The sequence below is a fragment of the Hylobates moloch genome, unplaced genomic scaffold (assembly GCF_009828535.3).
Source record: "Hylobates moloch isolate HMO894 unplaced genomic scaffold, HMol_V3 SCAFFOLD_6, whole genome shotgun sequence".
NCBI classification, from domain to species: domain Eukaryota; kingdom Metazoa; phylum Chordata; class Mammalia; order Primates; family Hylobatidae; genus Hylobates; species Hylobates moloch.
In genome coordinates this window covers 149,586,883-149,609,991 of record NW_026652281.1, presented here as the reverse complement: position 1 = coordinate 149,609,991, position 23,109 = coordinate 149,586,883, and the positions used below count along the sequence as shown (strand labels likewise).

General features: G+C 49.4%; 1 protein-coding gene across 2 annotated transcripts in view; it reads left to right on the top strand.

Moving 5' to 3' along the window:
- The window catches only part of SH3PXD2B (SH3 and PX domains 2B), a 124,476-nt gene that overhangs the window by 14,719 nt on the left and 86,648 nt on the right, over positions 1–23,109 (top strand). For both annotated transcript variants that reach the window (XM_032158633.2, XM_058440148.1), the window contains exon 2: positions 17,235–17,315. In XM_032158633.2, the coding sequence (XP_032014524.1) occupies positions 17,235–17,315 (81 nt within the window). The remainder of the gene's footprint in view (positions 1–17,234; positions 17,316–23,109) is intronic.

The following is a 23,109-nucleotide window of genomic DNA, read 5'->3' as shown; positions in this document are numbered from 1 at the left end:
GTTAGGGGAGCCCAGAGGGCGGGCAGCTCTGTGTGTGTGTGTGTGTGTGTGTGTGTGCGCGCGCGCGCACGCGCGCACACACACACATACCTGGTTTTTGCAGCTTGACATTCCCGACTTTTCCTCTTAACATATCTCACTTTGCAAGATTTGAGTTGGCCCAAGGAAGGTGGCTACTCGGTTGGAGCCTCCAGTGTCTAATCTCCGTAATGGGTTATTAGTGATGGCCCTGGAAGCTGTCTGTGACCAGATGGTGTGCCAAGCACCTGACACACATTAGTGCCTTTAGCCCTCAGCCAACCCTATAAAGTAGGTACTGTTCTCTCCGTTTTCCAGGTGTGAAGAAATGGAAGCTCAGAGCTGTGAGGTGATTTGCAAAGTCTCAGCAGCATCAGGCCATAGAGGCAAGATTCATAGTCACGTATTCTAAAGCCAGTGCCTGTGGTTTTTTTTTGTTTTGTTTTTTGTTTTGTTTTTTTGTTTTTTTGTTGTTTTGTTTTTTTTCTGTTTTTTCTGTTTCTGTGGCCCAGGCTGGAGTGCAGTGACATGATCTTGGCTCACTGCAACCTCCACCTCCAGGGTTCAAGCGATTCTCCCGCCTCAGCCTCCTGAGTAGCTGGGACTACAGGCGCGCGCCACCACAGGCCGGCTAATTTTTGTATTTTTGGTAGAGACGGGGTTTCACTATATTGGTCAGGCTGGTCTCGAACTCCCGACCTCAGGTGATCTGCCCGCCTCGGCCTCCCAAAGTGCTGGGATTACAGGCATGAACCACCACGCCCTACCATCTTTTTTTTTTTTTTAATGACATTAAAGCGTGATTGTTATTTTTAATTTTTTACTTTACGTGGATGCTGTAAAATTCCCTTTTGTGGTGTAACGCGGTAAAATTTTGTTTTTTGGTGTAGCAGGTTATGATGTGCGGGTTCCTGTAACCTCCACTACAGAACAATTCCAACACCTCAAAGAATTCCCTCAGCTTTCCTGTCTCTGAAATGCAATGGGATGAGGCATTCCACCTGGAGTTTAAATCGCTCCTGGGTATCCTGGTTTTTGCCATTACCTCTTCAGAGAAACTCTGGGGTGGAACGTGGAGTTCCCTTTTTGGGTTGGGTCCCATGCCTGCATTCCCTCTGTGACAAAGCCAGCTCTGTTTCTGGTACCCTTGGCAATAGAGCTGTTCATTCAGCTATTTCACGAGCATTGTTACTCTCTGGACACAGAGAGCCTTGAGTGAGGTCACCTTGGTTTTTGACTGTGTGGCCCTGTTTCGGCTTTTTGTCTCTTTTACCAGACATTTCCTGAGAGCTCATTGTCGCCAGGCCCCGGGGGGGACCATGGTGAATAGACAAACCTGGCCCTGCCCCTGAAGGCCCCCAGGGCAGTGGGGGTGCAGTAACGCAAATAGACCAGCACCCCCTAGAGGAACAGGCTCTGAGAGAGGGTAGCCCTAGCCCTGTGGAAACTCAGAGAATGAGAGCTAGACTGAGACTTGGGGTGTCCAGGAAGGCTTCCAAGGAGAGGTGACTTCTAGGCTGATGCTGGAGAAATGAAGAGGAGCTGAGCAGGGCGGGGAGAAGAGATGTTCCCGCCAGAGGCAGTGGCAGGCATTGAGTCCTGGAGGAAGAGAAAGCCAGCCAGGCTGGAGCAGAGGAGAGACAGACTGCAGAGGCCCCTACGCCCCACTTTGTGCCTGTGTGGTGTGTTGTCTTTCTCAATTGAGGCCCTTCGAGCAGAGCTTGGTGCATAGTAGGTCTCTGTGTATATGCCGAATGAATGAATGAATGAGCTGAAGAGTTTGAGGCAGAGGGAGAGAGATCAGATTCCCACTGTGGAGGCTACTCCTCTCCCCCTACTCCTGCCCCCATTTCCCCATTTGGCACACCTCTGCACACAGGGATAAGCAGAGCCCTCAGCCCAACCAGCCACCTGAGCCTTTGCTGCATGCCCTGTGGACGCAGCGCAGTAGGAACACAGCCCTAAGCATCTCATCTGACGCGAGACGCCACAAGCACTTGTATTTGGGCCCTAATCCAAGCATTCATTTAATTGAAAAAATTGGGGGAAAAAAATATTGGCAGCCTGCCACCTCCAGTGTGTCACTTGCTGCAGAGCCTGAGCTTGGTGATTCCTGGCGCTGACGTGGGGACCGGAAAGCTCTGGCCTGGGGCCAGGAGACCCAAGGCCTTGGGATGGTGGGAGAAGAAAGTAAAGAGGCTTTGGAGGCTGGCAGGGCTGGGATTGGATCTCACGTCATCCACTTCCCAGCCTCTCAACCTCAGGCGCAGCATGGCTCTGTGCCTCGGTTTCCTCCTCTCCCCCTTTAGCACTTCTGGTGGTGATGCTGCCCTGGGGTGTTGGGAAATCAAACAAACTTTGGGTGCTGTAGTTCCAAAAAGAGGTTGGAAGTGCTGACCTATATAGGCCAGATGTTGGACACAAAGCTGGGGACAGTCAACAAATCAGAACCAAAGGGAACCCAGGGTTTCCACGAAGAGTGGCAGAGTCAGGTTTCCCGTTAGTCAAGCCCGTGGAGCTCCATCCGACCGCCCTGCCCTCTCCTCGCTCTCCATCTCTCCCTTGCCCTTGTTTCTTTCCCTTCCCTGGCACCCACGAGGACCATACTTATCCACCTTGGGCCTGTGTGACCGAGGTAGCATATTCCCAGAGCAAGCCATCTGCAACCCAGCCAGTCACTAACTCCCAAGCTCTTCCCAGGATCTGCCACCTGGGAACCCAGCCAGTGTGGGAGCTTGATGGAGGGAATCCAACCCCCCTCTTACAGCTGCCTTCTGAAATTGGGGTCTGTGGATTCCTAGGGACCCTCGGACATAGTCCTGAACCCTTCTCTGCAGGAAATGAATTCACCTGGATCTTGAAGCCAGCACTACTCCTCAAGCCCAGAGCTGCATGTGCTTTGGCATTTAAGCTTGCTCTGGCTGCAGAGCAGGACGGCTTTAGCAATCACGGCCTAATGACCTGCTGCAAAAGCTGTGTGGCCTGTGAGCGGAAGCCCTAGCCCCTCCGTGCACTGCATGAGAGACTGCATATTTGCTCCCTTCATCTCCACAGGCTTCTGCTGTTTCATAGGTATGAGAAACAGCAGTCTGGAGCAGAAGGCCCGCATTCTCAGTACCTCCCAATGGTAGCCCTGGCTTCTGGTTCCAGCTTTCCTCCCTGCTGGCTACAGGGCCTTGGGCAAGTCCCTTTCCCCTCTGGCCTCATATCCCTAACTATAGAACAAAGGATAGTCTAGAAGAGGGTTTTCAAATGTTTTAAAGGCCTGGAACCCTTTGTTGTCTGCCTGTAGCACGCAGAATAGGGCTGTGGCCAGTGAAGGAGCCCAGGCCCTGTGTAGAGGCAGTTCTGGTGGTGATTTGGCTGCAGGCTGCTGGGTTATACCCTGTAGTGTATACAGAAGAGCCAAAAGTGGCACTGCGCTATGGAAACTAGGGTGGATGGCCCAAAAGCCCACCCACGGGGCCTCTCCAGGATCCTGGGGCTTCTTGGAGGCCAGTTTCACTGCTGGCCTGAGTCACTTCTAAGAGCCCTCCAGATTAAAGCTCTCTGGGCAAGTCTCTTACACAAGAGGCCCAGAGGGGCACAAGGAACCTGCAAGGACATTCAGACACTGTCACAGAAGCAGAAAGAGTCCACAGCTGAGAGTGTAACCCTAAGCAAGTCACTGCACCTCTCAGCCAGCACCTCCCTATCTTCATTTGTAAAATGGAGGGATTGATCTAGACCAGGGATGCCAAATAGGTAGCGCCTATCTCACTGGCCCTCAGCCCCTGCCCCTGGCAGACATTGCTAATGGACCACAGAGTTCTGTCTCGCAGATGCTCCTTTCTCACGGCCCCTGCAAGGAAACAGCCCCAGCCCCATTTGTGCCTTCTCTTGAGATGTTGTCTTCAGTCACCCAATTTGTTCCTGGCTATCCACCAGGCTTGCAGAGCCAGGAGAGGGCTCTGACTTCAGAAAGGTTATAGCTGTTGATCTATAAAAAACCAAAACTTGGCTGTGCGTGATGGCTCACACCTATAATTCCAGCACTTTGGGAGGCTGACGCAGGTAGATTGCTTGAGGCCAGGAGTTCCAGACCACGCTGGTCGGCATACTGAGATCCCATCTCTACAAAAAAAAGTTGTTTATTAGCCAGGCATGGTGGTGCATGCCTGTAATTCCACCTACTCGGGAGGCTGAGGCTAGAGAATCACTTGAGCCTGGGAATTCGAAGCTGCTGTGATTACACCACTGTACTCCAACCTGGATGACAGAGGGAGCAAGACCCTGTCTCAAACAAACAAACAAACAAATACCTCCAGATACAGTGAGAAAGGCAAGGAATTCCACTAACACAGGACCATCGTCATTCTCAATCTTACCAGCACCATCATAATTTTTGACATATCCACAAACTCCCTACAGTATATATTCCTAATACGGTATTCTTCAAATTGACTCGCATTTTTACTTAAATTACTTTTAAGTGGAAATTTTAGCTGTCTGCTATACCTGGGGAAAACCAGTAGTAGCACTTGCTAAAAATAGAAGGAAATGAAATTCAAAAGAAAGAGAAAAATCAATGTGTTAAGTTCTTCCTGGCTAGTGTCACCTGTTCTGAGGTCTTCTGTTCCTTCTTTAAGAAAGGAGACCTGTTGTGTGTGGTGGCTCACGTCTGTAATCCCAGCACTTTGGGAAGCCAAGGAGGGTGGATTGCCTGAGCTCAGAAGTTTGAGACCAGCCTGAGCAACATGGCGAAACCCCATCTCCACTAAGAATACAAAAAATTAGCTGGGCGTGGTGGTGCATGCCTGTAATCCCAGCTACTTGGGAGACTGAGGCACGAGAATCGCTTGAACCTGGGAGATGGAGGTTGCAATGAGCCAAGATCGTGCCACTGCACTCCATCCTGGGCAAGAGAGCGAGACTCTGTCTGAAAAAAAAAAAAAAAAAAAAAAACCATTGGCCACTGCATCCCAGTACCAAAATGTAATAACTTTGTCATGAGACCAGTGCGGCAGCCCCATCCCTTGTAATTAATGCCAGCCAGGAATTTCAGCTGGATTCTTTGACAACCCTAAAAACCCCACCAAATAGATGTGCAAAGCAAAGTAAGACTGGAGGACATTCCCCCATGCCTCAGAGATTTTACTAGCAGGGCAGAAACTTTTTACCTTGTTTTCCAGTTCACGTGGTGAACACTTGGGAGCTCACAGAGCTCCGGAGGCAGGGGAAGCAAGGCGGCAGCTGGTTCACATCATGCTACCCTGGGGACAACGTATTGATGGAGTTCTGGGGCCTTTCCAAGAGCTACAGCCTTGTGCAGAGATCTGGGCCAGTGGGTTGGCAAGGATGAGGATGTCAACCAACCCAGGGGTGCCGGGGACTTGCAGAGGTATCTTGGCCTGTTTATAGCCTGGCCCTGTTGTTTTTCAAGAGCCTCTAAGCTTGATACTGGCTTAAATCTTTTTATATTTTATTGATACATAATATTTGTCCACTTTCATGGGACATTTATGATATTTTGTTGCATGCATAGAGTGTGTAATGATCAAGTCAGGGCATTTGGGGTGTCTGTCCCCTCAAATATTTGTCATTTCTGTGTGTTGAGAGCATTTCAAGTCCTCTCTTCTAGCTATTTTGAAATATACAGTACACTGTTGTTAACTGTAGTCAGTCTACTTTGCTATTGAATGTTAGCACTTTATTCATGGAAGAGCTGACCCCTTGGCTGTTACTGCTTGGAAATGGGGCCTAAATTCCTGCATGCTTAATGGGGGCCCTCTGGACACTGGGAGTCCCCATCCCCTTAGACTGGAGTTAGACCCCGCGAGGAGGTGAAGGGTTGGGCAACATTCAGTGAACATTTGCCCTCAAGTCCCACCATGAGCAGAAATTCCAACCAACATGGATTCCTTCTAGAGATCTTTCCATTTCTGGAGAGCTTAGCTTGCAAGGTAGGATGGACCTTATCTCTATTTTTAAGAGAACAGAGAGGCTGTAAGAGGTCAAGGACTTAACCTCACTCCCATAGTAAGTTCCGGGTTGGGGCCCATCTGCTGGCTCCCCGGCCGGTGAGCCAGTGTCCTCCCACCCCCACTCTGGGCATCCCTGTGCCATCAGCTGGGCTGGCACCCGGCAGGGGCTCCTTGGTGGCCCTAGGACTGAGCCAGGGTAACGGAGAAGATGCTGGCCTGGGGTTCAAGACAAGAAAGTGCCCCACAGACAGGTTTCTTTCAGTGCTCCTGGAAAGCGACATCTTTTTTTCTGATTATAAAAGAAAATAAAGTGTAAAAAATCTGGAATATGCAAGCATCAAGAACAGAATTTTTAAAGTCCCCCATATTCATACCACCCCAGAGTGAACCACTGACATATATATGCATGGTCATGTGTCATTTAACGACAGGGATAGTCCTGAGAAATGTGTTGCTAGGCAGTTTCATCACGTGAATATCACAGTGCGACTTATACAAACCTAGATGGTATAGTCTACTACACACCTAGGCTCTGTGGTATAGCTTACGGCTCCTGGGCTACAAACCTGTACACTGTGTTACTGTACTGAATACTGTAGGCAATTGTAACACAATGGTGAGTATTTGAGTAGAATATACAAATACTCACCATTGTGTTACGTAGAAAAGGTTTTGTAAAAATACCGTGTTATAATCTTATGGAACCACTGTTGTATATGCAGTCCATCATTGGAAAACGTTAGGTGGTGCGTAACTCTGTTTGTGTGTGTGTGTGTGTGTGTGTGTGTGTGTACAGACACACAAATGCACATACATTTAGATATGGTACAGTCAATTCCTCCCCCCCCTCCCCTTTTTTTTTTGAGACAGAGTTTCGCTCTTGTTGTCCAGGCTGGAGTGCAAAGCACGACCTCAGCTCACTGCAGTCTCCGCCTCCCGGATTCAAGTGATTCTTCTCCCTCAGTCTCCCGAGTAGCTGGAATTATAGGCATGCAACACTATGCCTGGCTAATTTTTGTATTATTAGTAGAAATGGGGGTTCACCAGCCAGGCTGGTCTTGAACTCCTAACCTCAGGTGATCCACCTGCCTCGGCCTCCCAAAATGCTGGGATTACAGGCGGACCGCACCCAGCCAGTCAATCCTCATTATTCATAGATTTCGTGTTTGCGAATTTGCCTACTTGCTAAAATTTATTTGTAACTCAAAAGCAATACTTGAAGCACTTTTGTGGGCATTTTCGGATATGGGCATGTGCAGAGCGGTGAAAAATATGAGTCACCCAACATGCACGTTCCCAGCTGAGGTTGAATGAGCAACACTCCCCCCTCATTTCAGCTCCGATACTTTTAAGAATCCTTGTCCTAGTCTATGAGTGCTGCATTTGTACATTTTTGTACTTTTTGTTGATTTTGCTGTTTAGTATGGCCCACAAATGCTGTGCTAACATGGTGTCTGGTGAGCCTAAACGCAAGATGGCTGTGATGTGCCTATGGAGAAGCTTCATTCAGGCACGAGTTGCAGTGCTATTGACTGTGAGTTCAACATTGATGAATTAACCATGCATATTAAATAAGGTTGTTTATTTATTTGTTTGTTTGAGACGGAGTCTCACTCTGTTGTCCAGGCTGGAGTGCAGTAGCACAGTCTCGGCTCACTACAACTTCCACCTCGCGGGTTCAAGCGATTCTCCTGCCTCAGCCTCTCCAGTAGCTGGGATTACAGGCGCCCACCCGCCTGGGTGATTTTTGTATTTTTAGTAGAGATGGGGTTTCACCATCTTGGCCAGGCTGGTCTTGAACCCCTGACCTCAGGTGATCCGCTCGCCTCGGCCTCCCAAAGTGCTAGGACTACAGGCGTAATCTAGGATTATGAGCCACTGTGCCCGGCCTAAATAAGGTATCTTTAAAGAGAAACACACATGCAACAAAGTTATGTATTGATCACTTGACAAAAACAAAACAGGCTCGAAAGACCCTAACCCTGTATTTCTCCTAGAGTATTTGCTAAATCAGTGTTCTCAGTGACTTTACAGAACGTAACTACCGCAAACAATGAGCATCAACTGTGTGTGTGTGTGCAGTGGGTGTCTGTGTATATGAACACCCACACGCATTTATATACAGTTGATATCATTACCGAATTTTTTGAGATTGAGATTACATTGTTTTAGCTTGTGCTTTTTACCTAAGATAATGCCTGAACTTTTCCCCTGTAATTCATGGAATTGTTTTAGTTGCACAAAAACCCTCATCATGCCAAAAGGGGAATTAGCTGAAAGGCCCAGGCCCCTGTTGTGCGTCATAGTAGCCTCCGGTGGGCGGGCAGGCCTGGGAAGCAGGAACTGGAGTACTGCCCGAAGCCAAGCCAGGCTCTCCCCGTCGCTCTTCTCCCCACACCTCTCCTTCACTTATCCTCTCTGCAGACCTAGTGTTTGGAACACGGCTCCGGGTTGCAGCTCTTCTGGATGGAGCTGGCATGCTCAGGGCTGATCCGAGATTTCTGAGAAAGAAAGAACCTGATTGGCCGGGCTTGAATCACGTGACTGTGTCCATGGGCCAGTCAGCTGTGGCCACGGGGGTTAGGCAGAACAGGTGGTTACAGCCTGGGCTTGGTGGCTCACGCCTGTAATCCTAGCACTTTGGAAGGCCGAGGCGGGTGGGTCACCTGAGACCAGAAGTTCGAGACCAGCCTTAGGAACATGGTGAAACCCCGTCTCTATTAAAAATACAAAAATTAGCCAGGAGTGGTGGTGGGCACCTGTAATCCCAGCTACTTGGGAGGCTGAAGAACCAGAATCGCTTGAACCCGGGATGTGGAGGTTGCGTTGAGCCGAGATCGCGCCACTGCACTCCAGTCTCAGTGACAGAACAAGACTCCATCTCAAAAAAAAAAAAACGGGTGGTTACTTCTCAAGTGGGGCGTTGGCCAGGGGTTTGGTTTTCTTTCCTGCCTTTTCAAAGTGGTCAAGTTAAAGAAGAGTGGCTTTTGGAGGCCCTGGGACAGGCTGGTCCTCAGAGGAAGAGGGTTATTCTGGCCCAGGCCACAAAACACCTAACACCATCCATGAGCAGTGTCACTCTGCCTCCCAATGTCAGCTCCTGGCAAGGTCGGGCTGACCTGGGACAGTTCTCAACCCTAAGTGGAGGAGGAAAGCCAGGGAAGATGAAGCCCGGGCGCCAGTCAGGCTCTCGAGTGTGTGGCAGTTGGCATTTGGGCCAGATAATGGCTCTCTTCCATTCAGACTGAGGCCCGGGGTGGGTGGGGGTGTCAGGGCCTTCCCCACAGGCACCCATGGGGAGGGACAGAGCCCTGACTCTCTGGCAGCTGGGAAACTGTGCCCCAGGCTCAGGCACGGTGGGCCTGTGTTCCCAGGACTATGGGGGCCATCCCCCTGCACCCCTGTGGGACCCAGAGAACAGAAAGGACAGGTGGAGAGGGCAGAGCCCAGGGAGATGGGCGTGGGATGGAGAGAAGTGGGACGGGCTGTGGGAAGTTCATTTGTAGGGAGAAGGAGCAGGGACAAGGGTTCCCTCACCTTTGGGACCCTCTGCTCACAACGATGCTGCTGCTGACAGTTTCTCTTTATGGAACATTTACCATTTCCAGGCACCAAGCGAAAGAATCTACACGCATGTTCTCATTTCATCCTCGCCCCAACTTTGCAGTTAGTAGTATTGCAGACCTCATTTTTTACAAATGACGAAACTGAGTCATGGGGGTTAAGCCACTTTCCCAAGAGCACAAAGCTAGTTGAGAAGGAAGCAGGATATAAATCCAGGCCATTGTGACCCTAGAACTCCACAGCCTCGCAGAACAGTAGGATGATGTGCTGGTCACTCTGACAGTTAGGAGGGTGAGCAGACATCTCCCTGCTGGCCCACACTCCAGCTGCAGCCAAGCTGGGGCATGGTATGGCAGGATTAGAGGTGACCTAGGTTAGAGTCCCTGCTCTGCACATCATAGCTGTGCGACTGTAGGCACTGTACTTCTGTGCCCCCGTCCCTTGCCAGGAAAACATGGGAAGTGTTAGCCTGGCCTGCTGGCTTGGGGATTTGGAAGAGACCAAGTTCAGCCATCTGCCCACCTCTGCAAAAGGATCCTGGCTCAGCACACCCCACCCCAATGCCTCCCACCCTCCCTTCACCACCAGTTCGGCTTCTCGCTGACTTAGAGGAAGTGAGGAAACCCAGGACTTCTGTTCCTGGTGAAACTGGGTTTGCAGTCAGGTTGGAGAGTCTGGATTTGGTTAGATCACACAGGCCCTGCTGCTGAGATTGTGTAAGAAGAGATTTAAAGGGTGGATGATTCCAGCTCAAATCCTGTCTGGGAACAGAAGGAAACCTCTGTGACCCTCTAACCCCAGTTGTGGTTTCTGTGCTTCCTTGTTCCTTGAGCAGAGGGAAGGAGTCCCAGCTGCTCCCCAAAACATGTTGCTCCCAAGGGGCGGGGGTGTTTGCAGATTGTGGTGAAGCAGCACAGGGGACAGAGAGGAAAAGCAAGGGGGCAGGACCACCTCAGCAACATGGCCAGGGTCCCTTTCTACAGACCAAAGGCCTGCCGAGGAGAGGCGCTCCTCTGTGTGAGGGCTTGGCCTCCTGGCATCTCATTTTCTTCCCCATTTATTCACGAAGCATAGATTTTTCCACCCTGCCCAGTGCTGGGCATACAACAGTCCATTAACAAGACAGGCCAGGTCCTTGCTCGTGTGAAACTTAGAACCCAGCAGGAAATCAGACACTTGAGCAATTTCAGTAAAGGGTTCATTGGCTTTGTGATGGGAAAGTGGGTGCTAAGAAGACCTATAGCAGGGGCACCTGACCTCATACTGGTGGGCAGGGAGCAGTCACAGAGGGCTTTCTGGAGGCAGTAGCATCTGAGCTGTGCCCTGCTAGTTGACTTGTAGAACATTGCCCATTCCAGATCTGTCAGCTTCCTTATGACGTCATTTATCTTGTTCCTCTGCCTCCTATATTTCTTGTAAATTAGAACCTAGGTCAAGAGCTTGAGCTCAAGTTAAACATTGTTGGCAACAATACCAACAGCAGATTGTGTATACTTCATATTGAATCACCTCGAGGGCCACACAGTAACTGGATTGTCCCTCTATCCATGAGGCTAGGTTTGGTCACCTAGTTACAGTTGTAGAGTTAACACATTTTTCCCCTGGCTGGGAAAGTAATCATGGTGTTATACTTTGACACCGTGTGAGTGTCCTGTTCAATAGCCTTTCACCCTGTGGTTCAGCACCCACTGAGGATCTTCCCAGAGTGGCTGTGGCATTTTGCTTCCCCACCAGCAATGCACGAGGGTTCCAGTTGCCGTGCATTTTCATCAGCACTTGTTATTGTCGCTATTTTTTAATCATAGCCATTCCGATAGATGAGTAGTGGCATCTCCTCCTGGTTTCACTTTGCCTCGCTAGTGGCAGTGACCTTATTTCATGTGCTTCCTTGCCCTCCATATGTCCTCTTGGATGAAGTGTCTCTTCAAGTCTTTTGTCCATCTTGTAATCTGGTTGGTTGTTTCCTTACAATCAAGACTTCAAGAAATGTATTCTGCATAGAAGTTGTTTCTCAGATGTGCAGCTCATGTTTTGAAGGCTGTGCCGTGGAGAAAGTTTTAGTGTCATTTCCAGGGCACATGACATGGATATGTAAATCTCAGCAGGAAATCTGCTTTAAAAAATTGTTTCTTTGGCCGGGTGCGGTGGCTCATGCCTGTAATCCCAGCACTTTGGGAGGCCAAGGTTGGTGGATCACGAGGTCAGGAGTTCAAGACCAGCCTGGCCAAGATAGTGAAACCCCGTCTCTACTAAAAATACAAAAAAGTAGCCGGGCATGGTGGCGGGCGCCTGTAATCCCAGCTACTCAGGAGGCTGAGGCAGAGAATTGCTTGAACCCGGGAGGCGGAGGTTGCGGTGAGCCGAGATCACCCCACTGCACTCCAGCCTGGTTGATAGAGCAAAACTCCATCTCAAAAAAAAAAAAAAAATCGTGGTAACACACACAACATAAAACTTAACATTTCAGCCATTTCCTAGCAACCATCACCACCATCCATCACCAGAACTTTTCTCATATCCCTAGACTGAAACTCTGCACCCATTAAACAACAACTCCCAGCCAGGCACGGTGGCTTACGGCTGTAATCCCAGTACTTTGAGATACTGAGGCGGGAAGATCACTTGAGCCAGGAGTTCGATACCAGCCTAGGCAATAAAGCGAGACCCTGTCTCTACAAAAAATAATAATAAAATTAACCAGGCATAATGGCACATGCCTGTAGTCCCAGCTACTTGGGAGGCTGAGGTGGGAGGATTGCTTGAGTCCAGGAATTTGAGGTTGCAGTGAGCTATGATCACACCACCATACTCCACCCTGGGTGACAGAGCGAGACCTCATCTCAAAAAAATGAAAAATAACCACTCCCCGTTCTACCCATTCTGGCAACCACCCTTCTCCTTTCTGTGTCTATGAATTTGACTACTCCAGGTACCTCCTGTAATCATACAGTATTTGTTCTATTGTGACCAGCTTATTTCACATAGCCTAATATCCTCAAGGTTCATTCACAGGGTAGTATGTGTCAGAATTTTCTCTTTTTAGTGCTGAATAATGTCCCATTTTATGTATAAACCACATTTTCTTTATGCACGCATCCATCAATGGACACTTGGATTGTTTCCATCTTTGGCCTCTTGTGAATACTACTACTTTGAGGAAGTCTTTAATTCCTTAGCACCAAGCCACTAAATATTACCTGGGCTGGGGATGTAAAAAAGTAAAGGTCTAGTGTGTTAGGATTGCACTGGTTGCAAGTAACAGACACCAAATCAAACTGATGTGAACAAGAAAAGGACTGTTTTGGCTTGCATCTGGGAAATGTCCCAGATTCAGGCTGGATCCAGGGGTTCAAATGTTGCCACGGGGTCTGAGCCGTCCTCTCTCCCTCTGGCTCTGCTTTCTTCTGTGTGACAGGCGCTTTCCATGGGAAATTCCTGGTGTAGGTTCTCCCAGCAGCCACTGAGCGGGCAAAATGACCTCCTCCCTGAGAGTGCCATCAAAAGTCCTGGAATTGGGTCTCATCTGTCATGTGTCCATCCCTGAACCATCATTCATCAGCAGGGCTGTGGTTGGCTGGGCCTGGGAGGGAGACATGCCCACTCCCATCATGAAGACCAGAGGAGGGATTCCCCATGGGAAATCAGGATTCTGTTACCAAAAGGAGGGGAAGGTACTAGACAAGCAGGAACATGGGATGACCACTGTGAGGGAAGCTCAACATTGCACTCCTACTGCGTGCCAGGTGTTGGCCCCATCTCCGTTAGCTATTGTGGCTTACCCCTCAAGGGATATTATTGTCCTCATTTTAGAGAGAAGGGTGGGTGGCCAGAGAGGTGAGTGCCTTGTGAGTTTCTCTAGCAGCAGAGCTGGCTCTGTGACCCAGGGTGTGTGCTCTCTCACCAGCCTCCAAACCCAGGATGGGGACAAAGCTCTGCGCTAGGGCAGCTCTCATTAAAAAATTAGGTCTCTGCTTAAAAATGCAGACATCACATTGTGTTCAGGGGTTGATTCCAATAAACCAATTAGGCTTGCTGCAGAGTCCTTGTACTGTATGTTCAGAACTTTAAAAATTGTAAACAAGAGATCAGGGATGAATTGTGTAAGCAGAATTTTTTTTTCCATTTATGGGAGTGTGCTTTTTGTTGGTTTTAAGAAAAAAATCCATTCTTTGACAATTTTTCCTTGTTTTTTAATCCCCGTTGGCAGTGTCCTTGACAGTCATTCAAACCTAGCTTAAGCATCCCCAGTGGCGGGGACCTTTGGTACGGTATTTCCCTTTCTGGCCCTCAGTTTACCCATCTGGCAGGTGCAGCCCTTCAATGAGCTGCATTCTTTGGTTCCCTCCAGCTGTAACTTCCTGTCAGTGGTGCAAAAGGTGCCTTACTGGTGTCCCTGCCCCTCTTCAAGCCGTTTCCACACAGCAGCTGGAGGGATACATATGGATATTTTTAAACACGTACCCTGGATCTTGTCGCATGCCTCCCCCACCCCTTCAAACTCTTCAATAGAATGAAATCCAGACGCTTTCTTGTGGCCTGCAAGCCCCTCATCATCAGCTGCTACCTCCTCTCCTGCTCAGCCCCTTCCTCCCGCAGCGCCGTCTGCTGTCGTACTTTCCTGTTCCTCACACAGGCAAGCATTTTCCTGCTGCCGCATCTTCGTTCCCACTTTTCTTTTTCCCTGTACACCCTTTCCTCAGCTCTCAACCAGCTCCTCACCCTTCAGATCTCAGTTCAAAGGTTGCCTCCTCAGATAGGCTTCCCTTCCAAGGCCCCCTTAGCTAAGTAGCCAGCCCCCCACACCTACCACCTTCATGCAGACTTCAGGGTCCTGCCCAGAATGTTGGCAGGTTTGCTGGTTTATTGCCCGTCTCTCCACTAACAAGGGCAGGGTCTGGGTCTGCCTTGCTGCCCATAGTATCTCAACCCCTAGCAGAGGGCCTGGCATGCAGTCGGTGCTTAATAGATGTTAAAGAGTGAATGAGTGAATGAGTGAATGAATGGAAACCATTCAAAATCTCCATGCTGGAGTCATGGTGAAGCAGGGTGGAAAGCTAAGAAACAGATTTGAAATCTTCCTGTTAAGTAAAACACCAGGACTGTTCACCGTTTTTTCACATCACAAAGTCGCCTTTCTGAGATGATGACTGACTCTTACCTCCTAAAGGATGCCTTGGCCCCTTCCCTGGCTCTGTGAGTTACCTAGGAACCAGGAGCGCAAACAAGGAAGAAGGGTGGGCTGGAAGCCCAACTCCTTGGTGTCAAAGGAGCCTGTTTTTATGAGCAGGGATGGGGTAGGCATTGGGCGGTCTGAGAGCAAGGTGCTGAGGTTTCATCAACATTTTCTCTCTTCCTGGCAAGGTGCTCAGAGCTTTTCCTCTTGTGCTAATCATAAGTCTGTATGCTTGATGACCCTATTTTACCAGATAAGAAAGCTGAGGCTCCAGGAGTTAGGAAATTGTGTGAGTCCAGAGCTTCTTGACCCTAGAGCCCAAGCTCCCCCATTTCTGCCATGTTTTGAAATATAATCTGTGTTGGGTTTGATGAGGCCATTCCAGGTGAACTCCTTAGCGTGGCATTCAAGGTCACCTCCAACCTTGTCCTGATGTATCTTAACATTTTTCATCTCTTCTCATCTGAAGAACCTTCTCCTATAAGTCCATGATATTCACACTGGTGTCTGGCCCCAGCCCTTAAAGTTGTTCTATCTTTTTCTGTTTGGAATGTGAATGTTCTCCTAAGAACTCATTTGAAAAGAGACTGGCTAAAACCACTGTGGAAAGCGCTGCCAGGCACAGTGTGGTTTCACCCTGAGCTGGTCTTTGTTCTACCCTCATTCGCCTCTACCCGCAGCCACTGCCTTCCTCTCCTGCTGTCTAAATCCTACATGACCATCAGTTACACTGTGGTGGCTCCAGGCTTTAGAGATCTCTCTCCTGCCCCCTTCCGGTATCAGCCTGGACTGGATTACGTGGGTCAGAAACCCAACTTAAACTCGCTGCAAAAGTTATTCAAGAGAGTGGATGTGGCCCAAGACGTAATTATTGGCCCAGGAAACTGGACAGTCCAGAAATAAATTTAGCTTCAGGCAGAGCTGGATGTGAGCTTAGACTGTGTCATCGGGATGGTGGCTCCTTTCTCAGGCAGGCTCCCCCGCACCCCTGGTGAGGATAGGTAGCCCCCAGCAGCTCCACATCCTGACAGCCTGGCAACCTCAGGAGAAAAGCTTGGCTTTCTCCAGAGTTGGAGCAAAAGTCCCAGGGCGGGCCGGGCGCGGTGGCTCAAGCATGTAATCCCAACACTTTGGGAGGCCGACGCAGACAGATCACTTGAGGTCAGGAGTTCGAGACCAGCCTGAGCAACATGACGGAACCCCGTCTCTACTAAAAATACAAAAATTAGCCAGGCACGGTGGCGCTCGCCTGTAATCCTAGCTACTCGGGAGGCTAGAGCACGAGAATCTCTTGAACCCGGGAAGCAGTGAGCCAACATCATGCCACTGCACTCCAGCCTGGGTGACAGAGCTAGACTCCGTCTCCAAAAAAAAAAAAAAAGTCCCAGAGCAGACTCGTACTGGCTCTGATTGGCCCAGCTCAAGTCACATGTTCTCCCTTCAACCAATCACCATGAACAGAGAATGTACTGCCCCACTCTGTATCCAAGGGGGTGAGCTGAAGGTAGGGAAGGAGGATTCCAGGAGTCAGTCATCTTCACTTATGTATGCTTTGTCTCTCCTTCTAACCCTCATCTCACGGAGGACAGGGACACTGCCTGTGAAACCCCAGGGCCTCTAACAGCACTGAGCGCCCTGTGTTTCTATGACATTTCTCTGTTTCCAAACAGCTTTCACGTATGCATATATTTTAATTGTCACAACTACCCTATAGCAACAGATAGTTTATGCAGTCCAGGAATGCGTCACAGGTATGCTTATCCCTTAGCCCTTAGGTGTCTACCTGGTGTGTCCAGGGCCACCAAAGACCCCAGCCAGGCACCTTCTGACCTCTAATAGTCACCTCAGTTTGCCCGGGTTTGTTATCAATGTATTGTTTTCTGTGTGTGCCGTGACGTGGGACACAAGTTGGAAGCACAGCCCAGTGGTTTATAAAATGGTCCTTCATCCTTAATTTCATCAGCACCTCACATCTATCCTGGGAGGCAGAGGAGGCAGAGGAAGCAGGTGCTGTTAGCCCCATTCACAGGAGAAACTGGGACTCAGGGAAAAAATAACTCGGCCCAGGTCCTCCTTGGTGGAGACAGCACGATGGGCTGGCCTGTGGAAAATATAAGATGGCCAAGAGCTGCACGTCTTCGTGACTTCTCCTGATGAAAGTCAAGGTTTTAGGAATGACTGGCAAGATAGCCAGCCCTTGTTTCACTGAACTGAGCGGGTAGCAAGGAATCCTGGTAATGCTGAAAATAGCAGCTTCTCCTGAGCTGATGTGGTGCCAGTGCATCCCCATACTTGATGTCATTCATCCTTTGCACAACTCTGTTAGGGGTTATTATACTCATTTTATTGAGGAGGGAGTTGAGGCTTACGGCAAGCAACTTGTCCAGCCAGTCATTGGCAGAACTAAGGCTGAAACTCATGTCTTTCTGACTCTGAGTCTTGTGCTCCCCCTGGGTCCCAGAGGTTGGGAGGCCACCTTCTGGTGTTAACACCCATCTCCTCTGTTGCTCCTGCAGGTCTACATCATCCGGGTCACATGGTCCAGCGGCTCCACTGAGGCCATTTACCGGCGCTACAGCAAGTTTTTTGACCTCCAGGTAAGGATTTGAGGTCTCTGGTGAGCTGCAGGATGGGAAAGAGTTTAACTGGATTACATTCTACTACAACTTTAGAGTCCAGAATTTTTTTAATTTCCCAGACTTAAAAATGACATCCGTGACTGGGCGAAGTGGCTCACACCTGTAATCCCAGCACTTTGGGCGGATCACTTGAGGTTAGAAGTTTGAGACCAGCCCGGCCAACATGGTGAAACCCCATCTCTACTAAAAATACAAACATTAGCCGGGTGTGGTGACAGGTGCCTGTAATCCCAGCTACTTGGAAGGCTGAGGCAGGAGAATTGCTTGAACCCGGGAGGCAGAGGTTGCAGTGAGCCGAGATTGTGCCATTGCACTCCAGCCTGGGCAACAAGAGCAAAACTCCATCTCAAAAAAAAAAAAAAAAAAAAATGACATCCACTACTTTTGAGACACGAATAATGTGCTTTGTTGCTTTATGCTTTGATATTTCATATTTCCTCCATAAGAGAAAGGGTACCTGTTGACTGCTCCAGAATGGAAGGTAATCTGGAAATCATTTCCAAATGGCTTTGGCATGCAGTGTTTGAACTTGTTTTAAACGATAATCGTGTTTGCTGGTGAGCTGGGTTTGTTGAGTGTGTCTAGACTTTTGGGGCCATTCAGCTCTGAAGACAGACCTGCATCTCCTGCCTCACCTTGGCCTCTCTCCACAGGTCTTTGCCCTCCCGACACACTCCTGTGCCTTCCCGGCTCACTCATGGCTCCAGTAACCCCTTCTGCCCTTCAGGGCTCTCACCCCCTGGGAAGCCTTGCCTTTGTTCCCTGGCCAGCAAGGGCCACCCATTCTGTGTCCCTGCAGCTCTGTGTGTCTCTCTGTATTGAAGCTGTCTGCTTGTCTGTCTCCCTGCCTAGACTGTGACTATCGTGGGCCAGAACCACATCTTTCTCTTCCTCTCTGTCCTTAATAATTTATTCAAGGCCTAACACACAGTGTGTGTCCAGTCAGTGTTTGGTGAATGAATGAATGAATGAACGAACGAACACCATGTATACTACCAGTCTTACAGGGAGCCAGGCAGAATGTGAACAGCTCGGTATAAGCCCATCCCCACTAGGGTAAAACAAGTCTAACCAATGGGTCAGTAGTTTCTTCTTGATGTCACTAATGACGAGAAACAGAGCAGGTATGAGAGGTAGTCATGGCTCCTCCTCATAGGATGTAACGGAGTTATTTAGAAAACCTTCGGGAGACGCTGGGAACTTGCCCAGCTTTCTGAACATGTGTCTTCTCCCAGCCTCCTGGTAAGGGGCTGTGTCACCTCTCAGGCCAACACAAGTCTCCATCCTGACATGACAGTCTTCAGTCAGAATGCTTCCGTTGCAAGTGACAGAAACTCAACTCAAGCTGGCTGAAGTAAATAGGAGGTTTTTTGGCGGGTGTAACTGAACGTCCTAGGAGAATGTTATCTCCCAGGCTTCAGGCACATCTTAATCCAGGATTTTTTTTGGTGTCACCTGATCTGGCTTCTTCCTCTCATTCCAATCCCTACTTCCATGGTGTTGGCTTTATCCTCGGATCCCACGTGATTGCACAATGATACAACAGCTCTGGGCTCACACCCAGCAGGAAAGGGTAAAAGTCACTTGTTAGAAATCCCCACAAACACATTATTGTGTGTCATAGGCTCAACTCGACGCCAATCAATATGAGTGAGAAACGTGGCAGCCAATGGGCTTGCCGGGGTCCCTGCTCCACCCCAGAAATCAATAAGGGTGGAGACTGACACCTGGAGAGAGGTAGTTTCACAAACTACCGCGATCAGAGGTAAAGTCAACATTTCCTGGCCGTCAGAAGACTGCCTCTGTCCTTTGTACATCATCCTGTCTTTTTGCTACACAGTTCCTCTCAGAAGGTTGGCATCCTTCATTATTCTGACCTAATCTGCTCCTGACAGTGCCGAATAGAGAATTTTCAGAGCTTGTGTTTCATTATTTTGTAGGGGGAGGGGAAATAATGTGTTCCTAACTGGTTTCCCGAAACGCCTACATAACAAACTGCCAAGAGTCATTGCATAATATAAAGCAAGTGAAATACCAGTTACCTAATTATTTAAAATGTAATGAATTCATTAGTGATGTTTTGTGTTCAGTATGCAATAATATCAAACAGTATCATAAACAAATTACATTTTTGCTTCTGCTCTGCAGCAAACAGAGTGTAAATAAACAAAGTAGCTCTAAGTTAAAGATGCTAAGATACCATCTAAAGTGAACATGACAGGAGCGAACACTGGGGCAGGGGAAGAAAGATCTAAACCCTGGGGGAGAGGAAGGGAGGATCACAGTGGTGATGCCCAGCATCTTTCGATGCCATGGGCAGGAGGCACAGTCCTGGCTGAGAATGAATGAGATACAAATGGAGGACCCTCCACGTTCTTTACCCAGATCTGTGGTGATTTATGCAGATTCACTATAGTAGGTCTTCAAAGAGTGAGTGTTAGGTAAACACGTTTGCAAGTTGCTAGACTGACTTTTCGTGCAGTGAGGGTCTAGATAGGGAGGGCTACCTGTATTTTGCTTTCAGAGGCCTCTTGCCTACCTGACACCTCCAAGGAGCAGAAGAGGAGGTATGGAACAATAACACATGATTGTTATCCTAGGAATTATTTACACCCACCGAGCAAAGCCCACTCAGCTAGCTTGGGCACAAAGAGAGGGGTGGGGTTGGATATATTGTTCCCTGAAACCCAGAGCAGAAAATGCAGCCAGCCTTGCATGGGCCAGGAACCGGCTGGCAGCTCCCGGGCCATCTGTCCTTGTGGGCTTCAGCATATCCCATGGAACCTGTTCTGGACCACTTCCTCCAGTTGCCCACTGGCCCACATCCCCCAAGAGCAACCCCCAGTGAGCACCTTCCACCCGGAGCTGCAGTGTGCTTCCCTGTTGTCAAAGCACTAGAGTTTCTTGATGCTGATTCCAGTCTCCAGAAGGGAGAATCTGATTGTCCTAAGGGCCCTGGATCATAGTTCACCACTGAGCCTGTCAGCTGTTGCCGGGGAGGTGGGGACGTAGAGTCATCTGGAAGAGATTAGATGAGAAGCGGAGTGGGAAGGGGGCCCTGGAAGTGCTTGTGCAAATATTGTTCATTGCTGACATGTCGAGGCACGCGGCCAGGCCCTGTGCAAGGTGGACTGGGTTCTCTGAGTTCCCTATTCCAGCGCAGCCTAAGGCTTAAGACCTTGGCTATCAGTCAGACAGACCTGGGTGCAAATCTCAGCTTTGCCTGTTCAGGGCTCAGCTTGTGGTCACCGCTGTATGTTTCTGAGCCTCAGCCTCCTCATCTGCATAGTAGGAATGAAAGTGCCTTTCTTGTGCATTTATTGTGCCAGTTAAGCAGGACGCACCTGGCTCAGTAAGCGCATTAGCTGTCAGCTGTCCCTCTGCACAGGTGTGACTTGCCCAAGCTGATATGCTTTGGGACCGCTTGAGCCAGGGCTTGATCACGGGTCTTCCTGGCGCAAAGCCAATGCTCCTTCCACTCTCCTGTCCGACTCAACTTTCTTATTTCTACCAGAACTTAAGTCAGGTTTTCCTCCATGCTCAGCATAATCGGTGATAACTTGGGGGTTGCCGTGTCAGGCTTCCCTCCTGTAACAAAGTTGTCTAAGGCAGGACTTCATCCAGGCTCAGAGTCCCAGATGGGCGGCTGGAGTGGGAAAGTCATGGAATTCCAGAGGGTCGTGCTTATCCTGGAAGCATCGTGGAACCAGCCTCCTCCTCCCCTACACACACCCCAGCAGGGAAAGCTGGAAGAGGTTAGGGCAGGATCGCACCAGCCCTTGCGGGCCTGCAACACCCTGGAGTTAGATGATTTCATGATTCCACCCTCCCCTCCCTCCTGTCTGGCAAGCAGCCTTGGTTTTTTCAGAAGTAACTTGGCCCAAACAGTGTGGGGAGAGCCGAGCCTTGGTGGAGGAGCAGCAAGGCCAGTGTGGCGTAATGGAAAAAGCAGAGGACTCAGTCAGGAGACCTGGGGCCCAGCCACCCTCCAGCTGTGTGGCCTAGGGCACACCCCTTAACCCCTCTGTGCCTGAGAGCCCTCATTGGTGACATGGGGTGAAAACAATAGAAACAGCTGGCATTTCTGGAGCACTGAATGTGGGCCCCATCCTGCTAAACATCTAGATGTAGTGACTCATTCAGTCCTCCAGACAAGCTTATCCAATTACGCAAATGAAGAAACCCAGCCTCAGAGAGGTTAAGTGGTTTGCCCAAAGTCACACAGCTAGTGAGCCTCAGAGCTCAGATTGGAAGCTGGGCAGGCGACCCCAGTATCCACACTTTTAGCCGCTCTGCTTTTCTGGGGCTCCTCTGTGTAGTGGCTGCTTCACAAGGTTCTTGTGAGTTAAAACTTATCATCATCTGTGTCCAAAAGAGGCAAATTCATAGAAAGCAGGTTCGTGGCTGCCAGAGGCTAGGGGAAAACAGGAAGATACTGCTAATGGGTACCGGGTACCTTTTAGGGGTGATGAAGGTGTTCTAGAATGATTTAGTGGTCATGGAGGCATAACCTTATGAATATACTGGAAGCCACTGCATTGTACACTCTAAAAGGGTGATTTTTATGGTATGTGAAGTATATCTCAGTGTAAAAGGGATGGTGAGTGCCAGAGCAGTTTCTAGGCTGTCAAGCACCAAGCAAAAGTCAGCTGTTAGGATTATTGATGGGCATGGGTGCTGCTAGGAATTGGCGTAAAGACTAGAGGAGGAGATGATGCCAGTTAATAGAGTGGTGAAGATCCTGGGCTTTGGGATTAGACAGGGCTGGGCTTTGATCCAAATTCTGCCACTTGCTGGCCATGAGATCTTGTTTTCATCAGAACTCTTTTAGGGACAAATGACAGAAGCCCAGTCAAGACGGATTATTCAAACAGAGCATTGATTAGCTGAGTGTAACTGAGAAGTCTAAGGAAATTGGCTTCAGGTGTGGCTGGATCTAGGCACCACACTGTCAATGAGGATTTGGCTTTCTTCACTTCTTAGCTTTCTTTGTGTCCAGGCCAGGTGGTGTCCAGCTGGTGGCAGCCACAGCTCCAGGCTGCATCCCACAGATAGCCCAGTGACTTCAGGGAAAGAGAACACCCCAACAGTTAAAGCAAAAGTCTCATTGGCTCATCTTGGGTCACATGACCAGGCTATTCAGGACCAGCCTGGAGACTGAAAGTAGAATCAGTGTCCTGCCAGTGCATGGAGACTAACAGAGCAGTGGTAGATTCCCTGGAGGACATCATGGAAACAGCCTGTAGGTGATAGAAAACAATACGCCCCCTCCAACGGGGGCAGGACATTCAGGCAGAGAAAGCAGTCTGCAGAGAGGCCGCTCAGGAGTTGGAGCATGACCCAGCCTCCCTCGTGGGAAAAGAGACTCACAGTCACCGAGTGTGATGGCTCACACCTGTAATCCACTACTTTGGGAGGCTGAGGCAGACAGATCACTTAAGCCCAGAAATTCAGGACCAGCCTGGCCAACAAAACAAGATCCCATCTCTACAAAAAATTTAGAAATTAGCCAGGTGTGATGGTGTGCACCTGTAGCCCAGGCTACTCAGGAGGCTGAGGTGGGAGGATGCCTTGAGCCTAGCAGGTCGAGGCTGCAGTGAGCTGAGATTGTGCCGCTGCACTCTAGCCTAGGCAACAGAGCAAGACCCTGTCTCAAAAAAAAAAAAAAAGTAGAGACAGGGTCTCACTTTGTCACTCAGGCTGGAGTGCAGTGGTGTCATCACAGCTCACCTGCAGCCCCAAACTCCTAGGT